We start from the raw sequence: 20830 nt of genomic DNA, 5'->3' as shown, positions 1-20830 counted from the left end.
GTTTCATATGTGGACTAACATTGTAAGTATTAAAGTGGAGTTAGCTATAACAAAATAAAAAGAATGTCGTCATCGAAATCGTGTAATTGTAGCTGTCATTCTACCACAATCGATCAGCTGAAGTTACATTCATCCACTATAATATTAAAAATGTGAAAATGTTTCTGGCTGTATATCTGCTAGCTTTTCATGGCCCAACTGTTCAACCAATTTTGATGAAATTTGGTAGAGGTAGGTTACATCCCGGGGATGGACATAGTTTATATCTTTTTATCCTGGAAAATTAAAGAGACCTCACTGGATTTTTAAAAACCTAAATTGACGGAGATGAAGTCACAGGCATCATCTAGTAGGCTAAAAATTACTAAGTAGTATTGTGGACGAAATTGCTAGCAAAAGCTAGTATGTTATTGATTTAACTGCAAAACTTGCACACGTGACTATTTTCTAAACTTTTTTTTCAGTTGGTGTATGCTGTGTTGTCTCGCCACAATTCCTTATGCATTTTCAACCTTTAAAAAAGCTGATCACTATTGTTCCAATTGTAACTATTACTTAGGCAGTTACTCCAAATTATAGCTTAATAGCTTTAGTAAGCCTGAATGTTTCTACTATTTATGAAGTCAGTCAAAAATAATAATATACTTATGTACATAAATGTGTTACTGATGAGGTTTGTATTTACTATTTTATGCAAGTACTTAGATGAAAAAATAATAATCTGTGTTCATGTTTTATTATTTACTTAATAAGTACTAATTATTACAATAATGCATTCTTAGCTATGATTTATTCTTAAGATTATTTAATTGTTATACGGCACTTGTAACCTAAAACAGTCTGATGCAATTTTCCATTTACCTTCAATTGCTACAACAAAGAATGTCTGTTGGAATGGTGTTTTCACTTGATCATTGTTATATGTAACATCTCCACAGGCCTGTATGAGGTATGTTAGTTTGCTCGATACCAAATTATCTTTTATATGTTGAGCATCTAGAGTCTTCAACACATGGTTGCTGGCAGGTAAATCCATTAAAAACTTTTGGATTTTTTCATTCCCATGAATACCGTTTCCATTCCAAACCAATAGCCCAGTGTCAAGATATAATTTTGAAGTTAGGTGTCTGCTGTTGTCCACTTGTTTATAAAATACTCTCGTAAATTCTTCCGCAGTTTCACAAGCGTTGTCAACATTTTTCAGAACTACCTCGGAAGCCATTCTGTTACTGATCACAAATAATATCAAGGTATCCTAATGTAGGAAAGCTTAGTTTTGCAATTATTTTCTTGTATAACACAGGGTATTTAATAAAAATTGTTTACAATTTGAGCAAGAACACAGATGACAGATTAGAAGAACAATAATTTAGATAGGTTTATTGACAATTTGACGTTGACGTTTTCAACAGTGCTGCCGACTGCTTTCCAAAAATGAAAAAACAAAAAACCACAACCCACAGTGCACAATCCACTAACTTTACTTACAGTAGTCATGAGTAACATTGTAAATGTGTCAAACATTGAGTTGAAAAAAAAACTCGAATCAAAATAAATAATGGCATAATAATGATAAAAGCGTTCTTCGTTTTTACTTTCTCTTAAAATTACAGTATTGATCTTTTACCCGTAGTACAACCATTGAACTAATAATAGTGATTAGAAGTCCCGCAAATTGCTATTGCGCTGGAACCATGTCTCACTAACATCGAAATGACGTCATTTGGACGTATATTTAAGTAAAAATATACCATTAAGATACCATCAGTTCGAAACTTCAGTCGTGCTGACGTCAATAAAGTAGCAGCCACGCGCATTAGCAATTTGCGGGACTTATAGAATAGTTTACTTTTGTCCCTACGTAATTTGTTCAGTCAACCCACCGAGTAGTAAACGTCTATGACCGGCGGGTGATTACGTATCTCGCGATCATTGCTGCCAAACGTCCGGCTAGAGAGAGACAGCAACAGCCACAAAGCAAAATAAGAAGAGAGACAGCCAATGAACTATCGTATTGCTACTGCTGTCGCGTTGCTGTTGCCACTACAAAGTTTTACGTAATCACCCCGCGGACTATGGATGGAAAAGAAATTGTCCATGGTACAGTTAACCGGACAGTTAAAAGATCATCCATTGTACGGGTATTTAAAAAATAATAAAACTACCATCTCATCATAGAAATACTTTATTTGATAGGTAATGTCTTTATCTAATAATATATGAATTATCATATAAATTGCCTTATTTAATTAATATAAAATAATTAAGTTTTTATATTATTATTTATTACTTCTATTATTACAGGACATTTGACACGGCATTTCTCAGTAAGTGTGCGATTCACGATGTATTTAATAAAAATGTTTAAATTAAAGCGTGAGAACTTGAACATGCTGTGTATATAGGCTACATAGTAATAGGGCTTTTTAAAAACGGAACATAAAATCCGCTACTTCTAAAAAACAATTTTAAAAACCTGTACAAAACTATGCAGTTTCTGTTTTGATTTATTTTTGTCGCTGAAATAGTTTAAATATTTTTACCGCCGATGCGATACAATCCCACGATCAAGGACACCTTTAGGCTCCCCCATACAGCCGCGTTATTATCGGTCGATAAAATCGCATGCGTTATTGCGATATCTGTTTTCAGTACATTTTGTATTAGGATGGTCATGTAGTTACACACTGCTGCGATAATAACGCCACAATGGAAGTAGGACGTATTATCTCAGCAGTGTGTAACTACATGACCATCCTAATACAAAATGTACTGAAAACAGATATCGCAATAACGCATGCGATATTATCGAACGATAATAACGCGCCTGTGTGGGGGAGCCTTTATCGTCTGACCACAAAAAAATAAAGTAAGTTTAACAGTTCAGGTCTAAATTGGTATTTTGACAGGTTTTTTAGAGAAATCTGTCAGGTTTAAAATAAAAACGGGTTCAATGCTTGTTTTTTTGTAAATATATTATAAAACTGCAGGCTGCCTGCCTGCTCATACATTCGTATTTTAAAAGTGAAGACAATAATTCGTACACTTGGTGCATAATACGCATGCGTGTAGCGGCACAAACTACATTGATGCTGGCGCGGTTTACGCACATTTGGGTAAAACGACACCTATGAGACTGCTTCTAGAAGGTTGTTGGTTTTTGTGGTAAGGCCGATATTACAGTTTTGTAATTGATTTCATAGTTTATTCACATTAGCAGATTATAAAATTATATTGATACGATTTTAATAGTAGTTTATTATTAAACATGCATTAATTCATTTCACTTTCCTAGAAAATAAATAGTCAGCTTATTTAAAATTCAAAACTTACTCTAAGGCACTGACCGAAATGATTTATGCACTAATACAAAAGTTTAAATAAAATAGGTAATATACATCTGAATAGTAAATAACATTCCCTAAAATCAATAGTGATTAATGCACACTCAATTTAAAATTCGGTTATACCAAATAATCCACCTTGCAAATTTAAATTATGTCAAATATTAAAAATATATTAGTAATAAAAAGCAACAGGAAAATTTAAAATATGGAAAATTAAATTACTAATTAAACTATTCGCCTTATAAATATTGATTACATGATCACAATAACAAAGATCGACGCGCGATTCAAAAAAAGGGAACTAGCTGAACTACAATTTAATGACAAAACCATACTAAACAGTGATCCTGTCCAGTGAACAGAGTGAAGGAATTCTGGGGTTGATCCTGAACTGACGATATGAGGCTATGGTGACGAGAAATCAACGAAAAATAGGACTACTTTAGGGCTACTTGCGTCAAATGTACTGACATTCGATGCCTGCTGGCTGCCAGTGACGTCGAAGCCTCGACGTTTTGTTAGAAGTTCCCTAACTGTCGTGAACTTTGTCCTCACTAATTAAAAAGCCACATTTGTGTATGGATTATACACATTTCTGACATTTTAACGTGTATATACGCCACGAATAAGTACCTAGTGTGTTGGTGAGCGTCAAAAATTAAAACTTCTATCCTTTTTATCTTAAATGAGCCAAGACATCATTCTATCTGGTTTTAAAGTTAATATTTAAGGTTCCGTAGTAAAGCAAGTAACCCTTATAGTTTCGTCCAATCCGTCTCTCCGTCTGTTGGTCTGTATCACAGCAATTTTAAAAATAAACTACAAGAGCTGAAAGGTCTAAATTTAATACAGTTAAAAAACCAAATTAATATTTTGATTTTTTTTTGCAAAACCTGAGCTTGAAAAGCGTGAGATGAAAAAAAAACAATGGTTTACGCCATTGAGTAAAGTTTTTAGAACTGACATGACTATGGAACCCTACCTTACTCGAGTACTGACATGTACATTGTACATGACTAGTTTTTTTAAATCGCGTGTCGCATTAAACTAAATAATTGCCATATAAAAAATCCTACCCTTCTCTTACCTCCTCAATTAGTACAAAACAAAAGTGGTAGCAAACTGCAAAACATTCAACAAAGTGATACTTAAATCACAATCACATTGTTGAAGCTACGTGATATTGAATACAATACAATATATTCAACGAAATAACATAAGCTGCTTTACTTACATTAAACTATCGCACTAATGCAGTCAGAAACTTATCTGTTCCTTAATAACTACTAGGATTTAATTTTATGTCATTGTAATTTCATTGTTCCTTTTTTCCGTGATATATTTGCCAACATCCCTACTATTTCCTAGTTTAGTTTTATTTTATTGCAACTATCCAATTTCCGCATTAAATAAATGGCTTGTATACAAAATTATTAAAATAGAAAATTATTACATAGGCACATAAATTATTAGTTATTAGATATATTTTATGACAGTTGCGCCAAAATATAATTATATCTAATATTATTCAAATTACATTTACGTCTTTAAATTTTTACGACTTTGTAATTACTGTGTAAAGTAATTATAGTCTATTTTTTAATCCCAAAGGCTAAAAAGACAGCTAGAAATGTCAAACTTAAAAATAATGATATCAGTTAAGGTATAAAAAAGGTGTTCCTTCCTCCTCATGGCTATAAGATAATATTATTAAAATTACGTCTTTAAATCGTATTGTCACTGGTTAATTTCTTTGTTTGTATTACAAGTAACAACTGAAATGATGTAATTTTTTTAAAAATAAAACTATCTATTTGCAGCTGAAAACATTTAAATGGGTTAACTAAAACTAATTTGAAAGTAATTTCTAATAAGTATACGTTGTTGTACTCTAGGCAGACGATAATATTGGAAATCGGAAAGTTACACCACTATTAATAATTTATAGCGTTGATTCTTAACAATAATTTTAACACTCAAATAACGAGTGCCCTTCATACAATATAAATCCTCTATAAAACTTTCACTTATCAGGGAGTCCACTATATGAGGCTTAATGAGTTGGCGGACAAAACAGTGTTATTACACTTCTGATCAAAATACATTTTTCTTTAACATTTGGCTCAATGAATACAAATCTGAAGTTATTTCCAAGCAAACTGGCCTAAAACTGTACTGAAATCAAGTCCAAAGTTCACGACTTCGATCACTAAATACAAACTTGAACTCATTTCCAAGCAAAATGACCTAAAACTGTGCTCCAATGTTCGTGAATTTGATAAAAACAGTATAATTAGTGCAGTTTCAGAAGCTTTCATTCGGTTTTTTGCTGCTCCTGTAAAACTTAATTTCAAGTAATTTTGTTCAATTATTATTTTTACTTTTCTGAACATCACTCTGCTATTAATTTCGCTGATCCCATTCTTTAAATTAGGAGAAATAAGTTTTACACATTAATTTGGTGTTACCAATTACGTACTATGTGAAATGTTAGTATTGCGATAAAATTATACCATTCATAATAAATATTATCCTATTATTATGAATGATTTTTTAAAAATCGAATTAGAAAGAAATATTTTCTTACTTATCAAACTTATCACAATATACATCGCATGCAAAAAAGTGGCTAAATCTGAAACTGTAAATGCAAAATTAGAAAGTAGAAACACTATTTATCCTATTATTATTGCATTAATTTGAAATCAGGCTATCCTGGAGTCAAGTAACAACAAGCTTTCGCCAAAACAGACAAATCTGTATGGCATAACGTGCAGCATGCAATATATACTGTCCGCCCTCCCACTACTAAATATACAGGAAAAGCAAGCAGTATGCACCACCACCACACAGACTTTTTAAAACTCCATAATACATAATTGCTATTGTGTGTTACAGAGTTTCCATCTCCTGAGGATGCTCTGGTGTCAGAGTGAATTATACATATTATGTTGTGTTTAGATTTGTGTGGGCTGTGGTGGTGGTGCGTATTGCTTGCTTTTCGTGTACATTTAGTAGCGGGAGGACTACCGTTGCTTATCGCATGCTGCGATCGTACCATACAGTTTTGTCTTGTGGATTACAGTGAATTAAGCTTGTTGTTCCTTGTGCATCGTGGATCCGCAAAGCGACGCCTGCTTCTTCCCAACAATCACGGGCTGTCAAAGCCCTGACATTCGTCTTATCTTTCTACCGTGTAAAGTGGACTTCCTGGTCAGGTTGTATACCTTAACGATAGCGCGGCAGTGAGTGAGGAGACGCGACGTCACGCGCCGCCGGTTAGTTCCAGCCTTAAATCTGCGTTGTACATTGCTTTTTCTATTTGTTATATTTCGCTTAATTTAATCTGTTCCTGTAAATAAGGAAAGGTATATGGATCGCTTTTTTCGTGGTTAAATGAATAGTTAGTTTTTTATATTATCGACACAAATAGGTTAATAATCCATATTAATATTATTAATGCGAAAGTATAGTCCACGATAGGTTGATGGCTGGGGTATGAGGTGGGGGGACGCCCCACACACCCGCACGTCACCCGCGCTCGCCCGCACCGGGTTAGCACGGGGGCGGGGCGGGTGTGCGGAGCTTTCCCTCGCCCATTGCTATTTCAACCTTTCGCGTCCTTTATCTGTTTGTCTGTAAACTTTCCATGGTCCACTAATTTAACAGATTTTGACGATAGGTGCACGGACGGACGGGCGGATTTTGAAGAAATTTGCATTCTGGAGATGGACAATGTTGGACTTGGACTAATTTTTATCCTGGAAAATCAAAGACTTTCCACAGGAGTTTTGAAATACTAAATCCACGCAAGTCGCGATCATCCAGTTTTTACCGGATCTCTCTCAGAGTGAGAAAGGTAGTCCACCACGTTGGCACACACCACAAGTGTGGATGGGCAGACCATTTAATATTATAACATATTTCAAAAGTTTACAATATTTATTATAGTCTCACCTGAAGTGGCCCATTGTGTATATCTGTATCGCGAGTGGCCGCACAACCAGCCATTAGATTTTCCTATGAAACCAATAAAATGCTATTAATCATTTGGTTCAGAGTTCAGACTTCTACAACAGAACCAGTCACATTGTTAAAAATCAGTACCCTTATTATAATGCGAAAATGTGTTTGTTTGTTGGTTTGTCCTTCAATCACGTCGCAACGGTGCAAGGGATTGACGTGATTTTTGCATGGGTATAGATAAAGACCTGGAGAGTGACATAGGCTACTTTTTACCCCAGAAGATTTTTCCCACGGGATTTTTAAAAAACCTAATTCCACGCGGACGAAGTCGCGGGCATCAGCTAGAGATAATATAAGCCCGGCTTAAATGACAATGTAAAAATGTGCCTACCTCTGCGATTCTTTCTGCATCTGCAAAGCTGTGACTGTGATTTCTGGTCTGTAACTTCACTAATTCCGCCTGCAGGGAATCTATTTTGTTTTGCATCTGCAAAGAGGTTAGAATAATATACATATAATGCGTAAATAACCGGCCAAGTGCGAGTCAGACTCGCGCACCGGGGGTTCCGTACTACAGTTGTACTTTTTCGACATTTTGCACGATAAATCAAAAACTATTGTGCATAAAAATAAATAAAAATCTGTTATTATATCTTGTTTAGAATGTACATGTAAAGCCCTTTCGTATGACACCCCACTTTCATATGATGCACACTATAAACTCCCACACGTTCATGACCATATTTTGGTTTTTTTGTGACGTAACCACAAATTCACGAATTTTTCCCCTTCTGTGTGCTATAAGACCTACCTACCTGGCAAATTTCATGATTCTAAGTCAACGGGAAGGACCCTATACTTGACAGACACGATAGACAGACATACAACGAAGTGATCCTATAAGGGTTCCTTTTTCCTTTTGAGATACGGAACCCATGACTCCTCACTCGCCATTTTAACTTTGTGTGTCAAACTTCACGTCAAAAGTACGATTATCCTTATTTTAAAGATGAAACGTACTTTTGACGTGACATTTGAGAATTTAATGGCGTGTGAGGAGTCATTTTTTTAACGGACTCTACATAATGTGTTCAACAGCTATGTTTCATAGAACTTTTATTAAACCTTCCTTTTACTTTTTACACCATGTTGACACATAACCATCACCACAGTAAATGCATTAGGGGGTTTTCAGTCAGATGTCTATAGTAAAAGATACGTTTTTCTAAATATATTGCACGATTTAAAAATTCATGTAATCCAACTGGTGGTTTTTATGATATGTAAACAATAGCGGCACTTGCTGAGATCCATATATTTTTACTTCAGCCTATACCTAAATTATAACTTTATAAGCCTTTATTATCACAAATATGAAGATATTTTTGGAAATATTTTTGTATGTAGGGAAATACAAAAATAATTATCTCATTGTATTCTCCTATCCATTTTTGGTAAATATATTATATTATGTAGTTGTCATTTCTGAAGTTTGTAGTGTGCCATTTCGTGCCTTGCCTACCCCATGTCTCTTTTGACACCTGTAAACGCAAGAATGGCGGTAGGCGGTACTGTTTTTATGTTGGTAGTCCTGCGAGCATGTTTGAATTGACCAATGGCAATTCAGCACGTGTTTTTAAAAAAAAATTTTTGGCGACGAAGGGGGGAAAATCGAGAATACATCGAAATGAGAGATCGGAGATCCATTACGCAACGTGCTCTGAAAGAGTCAAGTTGTGAAAGGGCGCTTTGACTCAGTTACTTTGAAAGTTAATTTGTGTGGCTGTTATAATCGGTGAGTCTTCTTATATCGTTCCAATTTGTATAAATAAATGTGATTTTACCTATCTGTGGATACTGTTGGTTAGGAATGTTGATTGGAAGGTTGTAATAGTTAGATATTGGTTGGTCTGGGATGGGTATGGGGATGGAGGAGCCGATCTAGGTAGGTTAGGTTAGGGTTTGCCTGGCCTAGTTACTTTTTATTATATTAATAGTGACATAACAAGTGAGTCAGTCCTTTTGTCACGGATAAAAACACCGAACGAACGGGGAACGCCGCAAGTCGCGAAACCATCCACATTACTATCACAGTATAAAGAGAGACACAGTAGTCAAATAAAAAAGAGAGCACTATCCCTTGAACAAAAGTGAGCCAACAACCGGTAGCTTGGACGTAGGAACATGACATCACAAATTGAAATTTGAAAAAAAAATCTTCACACATCTGACACAGGAGTCACCACATAAAACACGTATTGTACACACGAATGTTCTTGGGTACCTCTGACATGATTGCAGGCAACGTTTTCTCAATGCAGGAGTATGCAAACGCCAGAGGTTCCTACATAGAAAAGGGACTTTTTGAGTTTAGACAAATAATTGTGTGCGAACACGCACGAGCGCAGTTTGTCTCGTCATCAGTACCCTTATTATAAATGCAAAAGTGTGTTGGTTTGTCCTTCAATCACGTCGCCACGGTGCTACGGATTGACGTGATTTTTGCATGGGTATAAATAACAAGTGAGAGTGACATAGGCTACTTTTTATTCCGGAAATTCAGAGTTCCCACGGGATTTTTAAAAACCAAATTCTACGCGGACGAAGTCGCGGGCATCAGCTAGTTCCTCATACGCAGAGCTAAGGTTTGGTATTTCCTGACAACTAACTACAGGTATCTTTAAAACAAGAGTCTTACACTAGATCTTTCTATCTACATCATTTGTAGCAATTAAATGCGTGATCGCTGGATCGGGCATTTAATTGCTAAAAGCATCGTGTCTGCTATGGCCCTAACTGCACGTCAGCCCTAGCAGCCTTAAGCTCATTTCACACTACGCGATATAATAAAGTTACACATTACAGTCCAATCAAAATAGACACTCAAGGTTACAATAATTCGCATAGAGCTAAAAATTGTTACAAATGTTGGGAACACCATTATAGACCGGACTATAATAATATAATTTAGATCCGACAGTGTGAAATGAGCTTTACGAAGATATTCGTATGCTACCTGCTGCACGGTGCGCTGCCGCAGCGCCTCCAGGTCGCGCTGCTTGTCGCTGAGCTCTTGCTGCCAGCGCGCCTCCTCGCGCGACACGTTCTGCTGCAGCCGACTCAACACGGTCTCCTGTCAATTTAACGTTATATGTATTACTGAAGCTAAAACAATGTTTTAAAATCACAATTTTACCGTGATTATTGAGGTGGCAGTAAGTCAGAAAAAGCAGTTTCGAGAGAACGACGCTAAAATTTTTGTTCTAGTATTTTGTTTGTGAACTATACACTGAATCATAGATAATATACTAATACAGGGCTTACTGAATTTTCATGTTGCATAGAAGCATGAAACCCAGATAAGATCGTCAGAGCAACATTAAAAAAAATCCGACTTACGGCCCTCTCAATTACCATCACAATATTTAAAACTTCTTTAGAAGAAACTTGAGAGAAACTCTTTTTTCGGACTTGTAGGAACTTAACGTTCACACGTTCACGAAAATTGGCCGCCAAACAGAACAGCTGTTTTGAGGCCGCCATATTTTATCGAGGTGTTTTACAGTGCCAAGATTGCCTAATAGTAAAGTAATAGTGCAATAATAATAACTAATCAATATGACGTAATACCTAAAGTGTTGAATCATAAATTGATAACAGTGCACAAGTGCATAACTTACAGTGTCATCAATGATTCTCTTGTATTTGTCAACTTGGCCCTGCAGCTGTACGTTCTTGACTTCCAAATCCTTGACTCGTGAGTCGTCCATTACTGGTTGTTCAACTTCAATTTTTGTAACTTCTTTCTTCTGCAATTCACTCTCTAGTTTTTTCTTCATACTCAATTCATCTTGTAATTTCTTTTGTAATTCACTCTCTGATTGTTTCTTTACATCTAATTCATCTTGTAACTTCTTTAGTAGTTCATTTTCTATTTTCTTACTCGCTAACTCTTTATCTTGTATCTGTTGTTGCAATTTCTTCTCAATTTCTTTAGCAGCCAATTCTTTTTCCTGCAATTTTTTCTGCATTTCAGTTTCCAGTTGTTTTCTTTCATTTTCTTTTTCGGAGAGTTTCGATGCGAGATCCTTTTCGACTTGCTTCTTCTCGGTTTCTGTTTTCAGAAGTTCTTTTTTGAGATTATCAGCAAAGGCTTGTAACCACTCTTTTCCTGCTGAAGAGTTCGGCGCCGCGTTGGGACATACGGCGCGTAGAACATTCGCTACTTCTGCGAAGTGTTGTTCCTGAGCTTTGACTACAGCCTCCTATTGATAAAATGATCCAGTCATTGACTATCATAATGTATACAAGGATGCTTGGAAGGGGCATTTTTCTAAACTAATTTTTTACGCAAATAAGTAAGAGCAACTCAAAAGTAAAACAAAAGTAGCAGTAGCGACTTGCTATTTGAGAGGATTAAAACAGTTTTTTTTTAAAAAATTTTCATTTATTTTATAAATTACCTACATGAAGATTAGAGTTAATAAATTCTGTTCAACGGGATTAGGTTTTTTTTTTATAAAGAATATTATCCATGTTACAAAATTAATTTGGATAAAAAACTAAACATTTACACTATTGTATTTTCTTCATGGAGATAGTGCTAGACACAGAATGTGTGTTATATGTTATGAAGCGAAGCCGGCCGAAGAAATAAGAGCTTATCCAAATGAAGTTTGGTAGTACACAGTTTGACAAGAGTAAAACGGTTTGTTAAATATACGAGCAGCTTTATAAATTCCGTATATAAATCTCAAAACAAGCGAATAATGAGTAAGTGTATAATTATTATGACTAATATAGTTTAACTTTGCTTCACTTAAAGGATATTAGAAAGAATATATATAATAATATCATATCGTCACTCAGAAGATTTTCGTGTGTATTATGTTACACAACTGTAATCTCTGGGTTAAGGTGGAAGACACGGTCTGCCCGCGAAATTCAAATTTAATTTGGTTTTTCGCAATTTGTACACTAATACGACAAAGTAGGCTTATGGCATTCAAATTGAGCCCCTAGCAGTATCATCTTCACAGGCTTATATAAAAATCTTTACTTGAAAATGTCCAGTTTAAGAAATTAGTCAAAATAATGAGTTTGACGTGAGCTACTCACAAATCAGTCATTATTTTGACTACTTACATATATACATACATACTGTTGTCTTGGGCCTTAAGAGGACTTATTTTTTTAAAACAAATCTCATACATTTTGAACTAGACTTGAAAATGTTTTTATTTTTCATACAATGTGAGTGTTATCGAAATGTCTTTCATTTGGACAAGCTCTATAATTGAAATGCGAATACAGTATTTGGTACGAGTGTACACATGATATATCATACAGCACTTACGGCTAGCGCGTCTCGGGCCGGCATCGCGAGCGCCGCGCGGGTCGCGAGGGCCTTTTCGGCGGATTGTAACGCCTCCACTACTTTCCAGTTTTTAGTTCGCAACTCCTGAGTGGCAGGTGCGAGAATAAGTTAGACGAAAGTTACTTGTTAGGAAAAATAGTAAAATTCCTAAAATGTAAGCTTTAAGCTCTAAAAGAGTGAGGCCCGAATTGCACTTGGCCAGTTTTTTAATTTCGTACTTGATCGTCAAGGGAAAATATAAAACCGCATCAATCACAGGTCAAGTAAATGCTTTGACTCAAGCATCAAACAAACATATACAGTACGACAAGGCTCTTTTGGCACTTGAATGTTTTGACAGGGGGGCAATGTCAAAAATCTAGTAAGTTTTTTTTTTAGGAAAACCGTCCCTGTTTCCAAATCGAGAAAGAATAATAAAAACCATTTATAGGCCATGGACTTGCAACTTATCATGTATCCATGCAACTTATCTGCTCAAATACTATATTTACCTAGTGCTAAATATTATATAGCTATAAGATGCAGACACATTTTGCTGTATCTATTATCAGGATATGGAATGGCTCTAATATAAAAAAAAAACTAGTGAATTTCAGATTTCTTACGTAGCAACACCGCATGCAAGGGGACAGTGTGACCTTCACAAGATGGCGGCGTTAGTTCCGATTTTAGCCACGAGCGCCAAAAGAGCCTTGTCGCACTGTAGTAAACGGTCTCAAGAAAATCTACGTCCTTGACATCTCTGAACCTTGTTATTGAAACTTGTAAGTGCAATTTTTTTAAAATGAAAACCATGCAAATACACTACAGATAAATGTTGACATTTCAATTGTTAAAAAGCCGTTATATGTATTATTTATTTATGTGATTCCCTTGACGGACACAACAGACAGACTGACAACGAAGTAGATCACTTTGTTGTCGATAAGCTTTCCTTTTTCTCTGGATATATGGAACCCTAAGAAGAATGATAAAATGAGTCATTGCAAAGGAAACCACTCACGTTGTTCTTGTCCCGGTATTGCGCAAGTTGGTCCTGCAGACTGGCCACCTGCCGCTTCTGCTCAGCCATGCTCTCCTGCGCGGACACCAGCTCGCTTCGTAGCGCCTCCACTGTGCTCTCCACCTTAGCCAGCTCCGCCGCCTGGATTATCATCATCATGATTAAACACGGTGACTCAATAGTTCAACGGTTCTAACACTTAAAGAGCATCCCTAATTATAGTACAACCGACTACAGGCAAGCCAAAGAGGCTTTCCCTAACATAGACTAACAACAAACTAACAAACTACTCTGCCTAGCCAGAGGCAAACTTTGGAAGGTGGTGGAACTCATGACAGGGCACAGCCAACTAAACAAACACCTTTTCAGTATAAGTGTCACCGACAGTCCTCTGTGCAGGGCCTGTATGGAGGTCGATGAAACACTGACGCGCGTACTGCTAGAGTGCACGGGCGTAGCAGAACAACGCGAGCGCTATTTGGGATCCTCACCCTCACTCCATGAAGCCCTCAGTAACCTGGGCGGTCTACTCGGCTTCTGGAGCGTGCTTGGCTGAAGTGAAGACTTCGGCGGAAAAGAGCAATGCACACACAACAGATTGAAACGTTTAAGTGCGGAAACCAGCCCAAATAAGTTCAATGGTTGAGGAACAGTCTGAAATTAGAAAGGTCGGCGCCGGTTCACGCCACCCGTTGCTCTACTGTCGTACCCACCGCTAGCACAAGCTTTACGCTTAGTTGGAGGGGAAAGGGGAATATTAATCATGATTAACATGGCTAATATTCTTATAACAAAAAACAAAAAAAGCCCTGTTATCATGTTCGATTGATGTCTAGATATGGCAGTAAGGGACAAGTCAGTTAAAATTTGTATGTAAAGATATAATATAGTGTTTCAAACGAAATTGAGAATATCGTTTGAAATGACAAAAAAGTAGAATAAATACCTTTTGTGCCTCATTAACGTTAGTCGGAGGCAGTCCGTTTTGCGCGGGCGCAGCCTTCAACTGCTTCAGTTCAGCGAGCTCAGTCTCGCGCAAAGCCAACTGTTCTTGGAGGGATTTGATCTCTTTCGTTAACTGTAAAAGCAAATAGGAACCCAATGTATAAATTATTTTATTTATTTAATCAGTATGGACATTTCGGCCAATTTTGTTGACACAATTTCTAAACTAAACTAAAATGACAGGTCTCAATATATTGCTATCCCTTTCATAATGCTCCCTGCAGAAAAGGATAGCACTAAATTTAGACCTGTCAATTAAGTTTAATGTGTATGTGTGTGTGTTTACAGTGTTGAAATTGTGTACAACAGAATTAGCAATGGACAGTTACACTAATTTAAAAGTCATTTAAAAGTAATTACAATAATTAAAATTACTTTACGCAAAAAACAATCCTTTACCGACTTACAATCATGCTCCATTGATCTGCAAATATGTCACAGGGGGAGACTCGATCAGCTGTGTATTCAGTGCAAAGAAATACGCCTTCTTTATAGTCGTATTCCTCATTGCTGGGGGTCTTGACTCCTTTCCATTAATCACATAATGGCAGGAGTTCTCTTGGGATAGTAATGTGGTGGGTTCTCAGATCCTTTGGGGGGTGGGTCTCAGAGACAAAGAGAACACGATTTCGATTCTTAGGTTTTACAGTTATAATCAGATGTTGGTGATAACCGGGACCGACGGCCGACCAACCGAGTAATAGGTAAATCACATTACCAGGATTGAAGTTTGCAATCTGGAATGGCGATATTAAACTCATGTCTTCGAATTATACCCCATTCGTAGTCATGGTAATGTGATCTAAGAAAGTATTTATCATTTAATACCAATTCACCTCTTCTTTTTGTTTTTCCATGTCGTCCTTAAGTTTGTCAGCATTACTTTCGGCTGCCTGTGCTCGAGCCGTCAGACGTTGCAAATCGTTTTGAAGTTCAGCCAACCCTAAAAAGAAGAAAACTTTTTTTAGGTGCATTATTTTTGTTGAATGGTTGTTGGTACATAAAGAAGGTTCCCGGTACCGACTTCTCATTCTGAGAGGAGACCATGCTCAGTAGTAGCCCAGCGATGGATTGATGATGATGATGATGATGATATGAAAATATCCATATAGATGGTTAGCATTTTGAAATGGATAGAATTTGAAAAACACTTGTCGCTGTCTTCTCAACCGATCGACGGAGTCTCTCGTAAGTCTCCCTGTAACACGGTCTTGCGCCGTTTGTATATAGCGGCTCCCAGCTACTCGCTTGAAATCGTACGCCAATCAAGGCCGAGATTTATAGAGCTTTGACTTTAACTTTGCTCAGACTTGAGACGAGAGATAAAACGAGACAGATTTATATCTGTCTCGTTTAAACTTTTAAGTTCTCAGCCTGAGCGAATACATGGCGTGATCCTTTGGTTTTTCGAGCTATGTGGTCACTTGCCACTCGAGCTGGGCGACGTGTCTCGCTGTACGCACCTGCGAGGCGCGCCTGCACCTGGCGCAGCTCCTGCTGCGCGAGCTGCTCGGCGTGCACGGCGAACTGGCGCTGCTGCTCCACGTCCGCGAACGCGAGGTTCGCCTCCTGCACGCAAACAACTCTCTATTAAACCACTAATCTTTTTGGCCGCTTTGAATATATAGCGCCGGCACAAACAAGCTCACCAAGCTCTAGGAGAACAACTGAAATGGTGCCCCGTGAAATTATAACCAGATAAAACCCATACTAATATATTACAAATGCGAAAGTGTCTGTCTGCTAGTTTTTCACGGCCCATCCGTTTAACCGATTTTTACAAAATTTGAGATTACGAGATTAACTTTGGCGCCCCCAAATAACACCTTTTTTCACAAACATTTTTAACAGACTTCAAAAAAGGAGGATGGTCTCAATTTGGTGTAATTTTTTTTCATATTTCATCAAGTCGCATTTTGAGATGTTTCCGCGCCCCTCTGTGACGTACTCTCGTACAATTGCCAAGGAGTTAAGTAAAGTAAAATATTCCTTATTGTACACCAAAACCAAAACAATAGAAATATAACAAAGATGTTTGCACGGCCTTATTGCTAAAATAGCGATCTCTTCCAGGCAACCTTAGGGTAGAGGATATAATAAAAGCTAAAGAATTTGGAAGAGGTGTACTAATTATATATATTATATATTATACAGGGTTACAGGAAAATAGGACACGATCCCGTTAAGGGGTTATAGTACAGGACATGTTTTCACATTTTCTACCTGGTTTCTTTGTTGTGTAATTTTTTCTTGATCTTATGACTTTTTTTGTAATTTTTTTGTACCAATGGATAGCTAATGAAACGTAGATGTTTTTAAAATAATCCGCAGGATAAATGCCATAGTAATTTTTACTGAAAATTTGCAAGTTATTCAAAGAGTTAAATTTAAAAATCGAAAACTTGTACAGTTTTTGGGCTGTAATTTTAAAATGCTTGAAGATTTTTCTTGTTTTATAACTGTTTATTATTAACAAGGATATGTACTAGCAAGAAATAAAAAAAAATCTGATGAAATACATTGTTCCTTTTTTTTATTAATTTTTAAAGTGGCAAACAGCCCTTTACCTAGAAAAAAATAAAAAAACGAATAACTCGAAAACGATACACTTTCGCATAAGAACTTTAGGGGTCGTTTGATAGCTAATGTCCTGTACTATAACCCCTTAACGGGATCGTGTCCTATTTTCCTGTAACCCTGTATATATATAATTAAATACAGTGACGTGGAGCTTCCCATGTGTAGGCTGTTCGGACTGCACCGGTTATCCATTCATAGAGAAGCGGGTGGTGGCTCCCGCAGCGGCACACAAGCGACCTGCACCACAACCACCCAGCGCGCACGAACCACTGCCACGCGGGGAACACCGCTGAAGTCTTCTTCACTGACTCATCATTCGATATTACTGACCTGCAGCTGCTGCGCCAGGTCGGCGGCGTGCTGATGCGCCAGCATGGCATCCTCGCGCGCCTGTCCTGCCTCCAGCGCGCGCGCCGTCAGCTCCGCGCGCAAGGCCACTTCCGACTGGAGCATACATTCAATTTTATGTTAATTTTTATATAAATCAAAGTTTTACAAAGAGCAACCGCCGAGTTTTTGCAGGTTCTTCTCAGTAAGAAGAGCATTTTGGACTAGTGGTAGATTCATTTGACGATTCAAAAGCACTTGTAAAAGTTCATTAGAATAAAAATCTTTCTAATTTTATTTCTAGTTACTGTAATTATGCGCCACGCAACATAAGATAGAAACCTATATCGGCGGCCTAATAACATTGCAAAAAAGCCGCCGGCCTTTAATTTAATTATAGAAATCAATATGGGTGTCATTTCCGAGGTTTATCGGGGTGCTGAATACCTAATTCAAGATAGCGAACTTATTTTTAAAATCTTAAATTTCACTTGATTCCTACATTTAAACCATAAAAAAATAACGTACAAACAAATTAAAGGTAAAGACATCTCACCTCAGTAAACCTTTGGATAAGTAACTCCATATTTTGCATTCGCGAAACTTGAGCTTCACTTTCACTCATTTGTCCTAGAAGCTGAAAAAAAAATTATCATTGCAACAATATTTTTGACATAAGATTTAACTAAAAAATAGGTCAAGTGTGAGTTGGACTCGCACACGAAGCGTTCCGTACTATCGTACAAGAAATAACATTTTTTAATTTCGATTTTTTGATTTGATTGTTATAGCGGCAACAGAAATACATATTTTGTGACTATTTAACTTAAATTTATTTGTTACGGTGCACGAGATACAGCCCGCTGAATAACAGATCCGATGGACGGACGGACGGAGAGTGGAGGTTTAGCAATAGAGTCCCGTTGGCAGTTAGCAACCTTCGGATACGGAACCCTAAAAGGCACGTCAAATGTTTAAACATGACATCTGTGGCTACTGGCTCGATTGCTACAACGTCACGATTGCAATTACGTCTGATTGGTTGACGCTCGCTTACTATTGGCTACAATACATTGTTGCAATAAGAATACCATAAATTCAGCCAATCACAACAATTGCGATTGTAATAATGGTTGATACAGGTTTTCCGGAATCGACCTGCTGATGAAAGAGTTGCTGATAACATCATGAAGAAGATGTTTCGTGATTGAAGATGCTGATGTAGGTAAGGGTATAGTTACCGTGTTCTTTTCCTGCACAAGCACGTGGTGCTCCTCCAGCAGGCGCTGCAGCCGCGTCTGCTGCGTGTGCAGCTCCGCGCGCGCTGCTGCCGCGCCCGCGCGCTCTGCGTTCAGGCTCGCGCTGCGCAAACCACAATCGTCAGCGTCGCAAACATGCTTCCTGTTTCCAGAGGTTTAAACCTCTGGAAACAGGAAGCTTTTTCGCTCTCCTGTAAAGTTGCTAGTTTTGGCTAAATTACGCGGTGTTAGAATATAAACGACGATATGTAAGTTGAGAGATATAGCTTGCATCCCGGGGTCAGACATACGTTACTTATTGTCTACTACTAAATGTGTTGCTATGTCTTTCATAATGCTCTCTATTTAAACATATCAACTTAGTTTCGTTTAGAAATTATGTACAACAGAATTATCCACAAAGTTCAACAAATCTCCTCCAATCAACTACCATAACATACAAACTCTTACTCCAAAGCTAACGAATTTAAAGTTTAAACAGTCGATCTATTTAAAGGTACATGTCATAAACAAGAGTTGACAACTCGCGACGATAGATGTCGCTGCTTTACTTTACTTTGCGCTTCCGACTGTAATTTTTGCAGAGTATATTAATATTAAAAAGGTACGTGAGTTATGACAAGTTAGCAATAGATGGAAGCGAGCTAATCTGATTTTTTGAAACGCAATTGTACTATGTACAAAAGCGATAATAATAACTATAACTTAAAAAACTAGAAAAATATTTAATGGATGGACTACTTGAAAGACTAAATTATATAGTAGCAACTGCAATAATCATCTGCCATCATTAATTACTAAATATTTACTGCTAGCTTTTCAAAGCCCAGTCATTAAAACCATTTTGACGAAATTTAGTAGTAAGATAGCTCACATCAAAGAGTTCTCCCATGATTATAAGCGCTCATCTGCGTAGCCAATTTTAACGAAATTTTTGTACAGAGATAGCTTACATCGCATAGAGAGCTGTATAGGTTACTTTGGAAAATACAACAGTTCCCAAACTGTAACTTACACAAACGACGAAGCAAGCATCATCTAGTTTAGGTTATCAAGCATAATATTATGCCTGCATAGCCTGTCTCATACATCTGGTACATGGGTGGACTCACTTTTCCACTCTTACTTAAGTACTTTTCATCCGTCAAGTAATATTGCTTTAAGCTTAGATGGAAGTATAAAAAAATAATTGTACTTACCGGAGCTCTTGAACTTTAGCTTTCACAGCTTTAGATGCCTCTAGTTCATCTGCTAGGGCTTTTTCCTTGTCAGCTAGTTGTTTTTTCAACTTTTGCATCGGATCATTGGGGCCCTGTAAAAAATATGACATTTTGTAAGTTTTTTTTTGTATTTTTACCATTGAGTAATGAGGCTGAAATTGCATTAGTGATTCCCAAACGAAGACCTTGCGTACTATTATTTGTGTATTTGAAGTTCATTATGAGAAGAAGGCCTAGTGCGCTCCCCAGCGCAACGTAGCTTGTTTCTCATTTAAGAAAAGATTAAGGTCGAATTTTTATAAGAATAACGAGGATTTATATTTTCGCCGAGCGAAGTCGCAGACGGCCGGTACATATTTTACATATGAATTTTCTACATTCTAGTTCATATTTTACATATTCTAATTCATATCACCACTCATATTATACATGCGAAAGTGTGTTTATTCGTTGGTTTATTGGTTTGTCCTTCAATCATGTCACAACAGATCAACGTAATTTTTGCATGGCAATAGTTGAAAACCTTGGAGAGTGACATAGGCTACTTTTTATCCTGAAAAATCAAAGAATTCTACATATGAATGTACCTCGGTCCACTCCGAGTGCGCCGGTAGAGGGTCGTGGTGCTTGTTGAGCAGCGCGTCCGTCAGAATCTGTATCTCGTCGCGCGACAGCGTCGCCTGGCGCACCACGCGCACCAGCTCGCTCACGGCCACGCCGCCGCCTTCCCCGCCTGCAGAACAAAT

General features: G+C 37.3%; 2 protein-coding genes across 6 annotated transcripts in view; both read right to left on the bottom strand.

Annotated features, from left to right (window-relative positions):
- Positions 1-719: 719 nt before the first annotated feature.
- Nxt1 (NTF2-related export protein 1) lies at positions 720-1390 on the bottom strand. Its single transcript, XM_034978292.2, has one exon. It carries the CDS (start codon positions 1220-1222, stop codon positions 806-808), a length of 417 nt encoding a protein of 138 aa, XP_034834183.1. The 5' UTR covers positions 1223-1390; the 3' UTR covers positions 720-805.
- A 779-nt stretch (positions 1391-2169) lies between these two features.
- alt (aluminum tubes) overlaps positions 2170-20830 on the bottom strand; it is a 28728-nt gene continuing 10067 nt past the window's right edge. For 4 of the 5 annotated variants that reach the window (XM_034977839.2, XM_069504787.1, XM_069504785.1 and 1 more), the window contains 15 exons: positions 20672-20817; positions 20064-20176; positions 18847-18967; positions 18162-18242; positions 17609-17722; positions 16162-16267; positions 15535-15641; positions 14640-14771; positions 13694-13834; positions 12670-12774; positions 10994-11578; positions 10330-10446; positions 7705-7800; positions 7305-7367; positions 2170-6699 (listed from right to left, as the gene is read on the bottom strand). In XM_034977839.2, the coding sequence (XP_034833730.1) occupies positions 6673-6699; positions 7305-7367; positions 7705-7800; positions 10330-10446; positions 10994-11578; positions 12670-12774; positions 13694-13834; positions 14640-14771; positions 15535-15641; positions 16162-16267; positions 17609-17722; positions 18162-18242; positions 18847-18967; positions 20064-20176; positions 20672-20817 (2054 nt within the window). In that variant the 3' untranslated portion in view covers positions 2170-6672. The remainder of the gene's footprint in view (positions 6700-7304; positions 7368-7704; positions 7801-10329; positions 10447-10993; positions 11579-12669; positions 12775-13693; positions 13835-14639; positions 14772-15534; positions 15642-16161; positions 16268-17608; positions 17723-18161; positions 18243-18846; positions 18968-20063; positions 20177-20671; positions 20818-20830) is intronic. The other variant, XM_069504786.1, reaches the window with a different exon arrangement.

The sequence above is a fragment of the Maniola hyperantus genome, chromosome 18 (genome assembly GCF_902806685.2).
Source record: "Maniola hyperantus chromosome 18, iAphHyp1.2, whole genome shotgun sequence".
NCBI classification, from domain to species: Eukaryota; Metazoa; Arthropoda; class Insecta; order Lepidoptera; family Nymphalidae; genus Maniola; species Maniola hyperantus.
The sequence above is the reverse complement of the archived record's forward strand: the minus strand, read 5'-3'. Positions and strand labels throughout refer to the sequence as shown.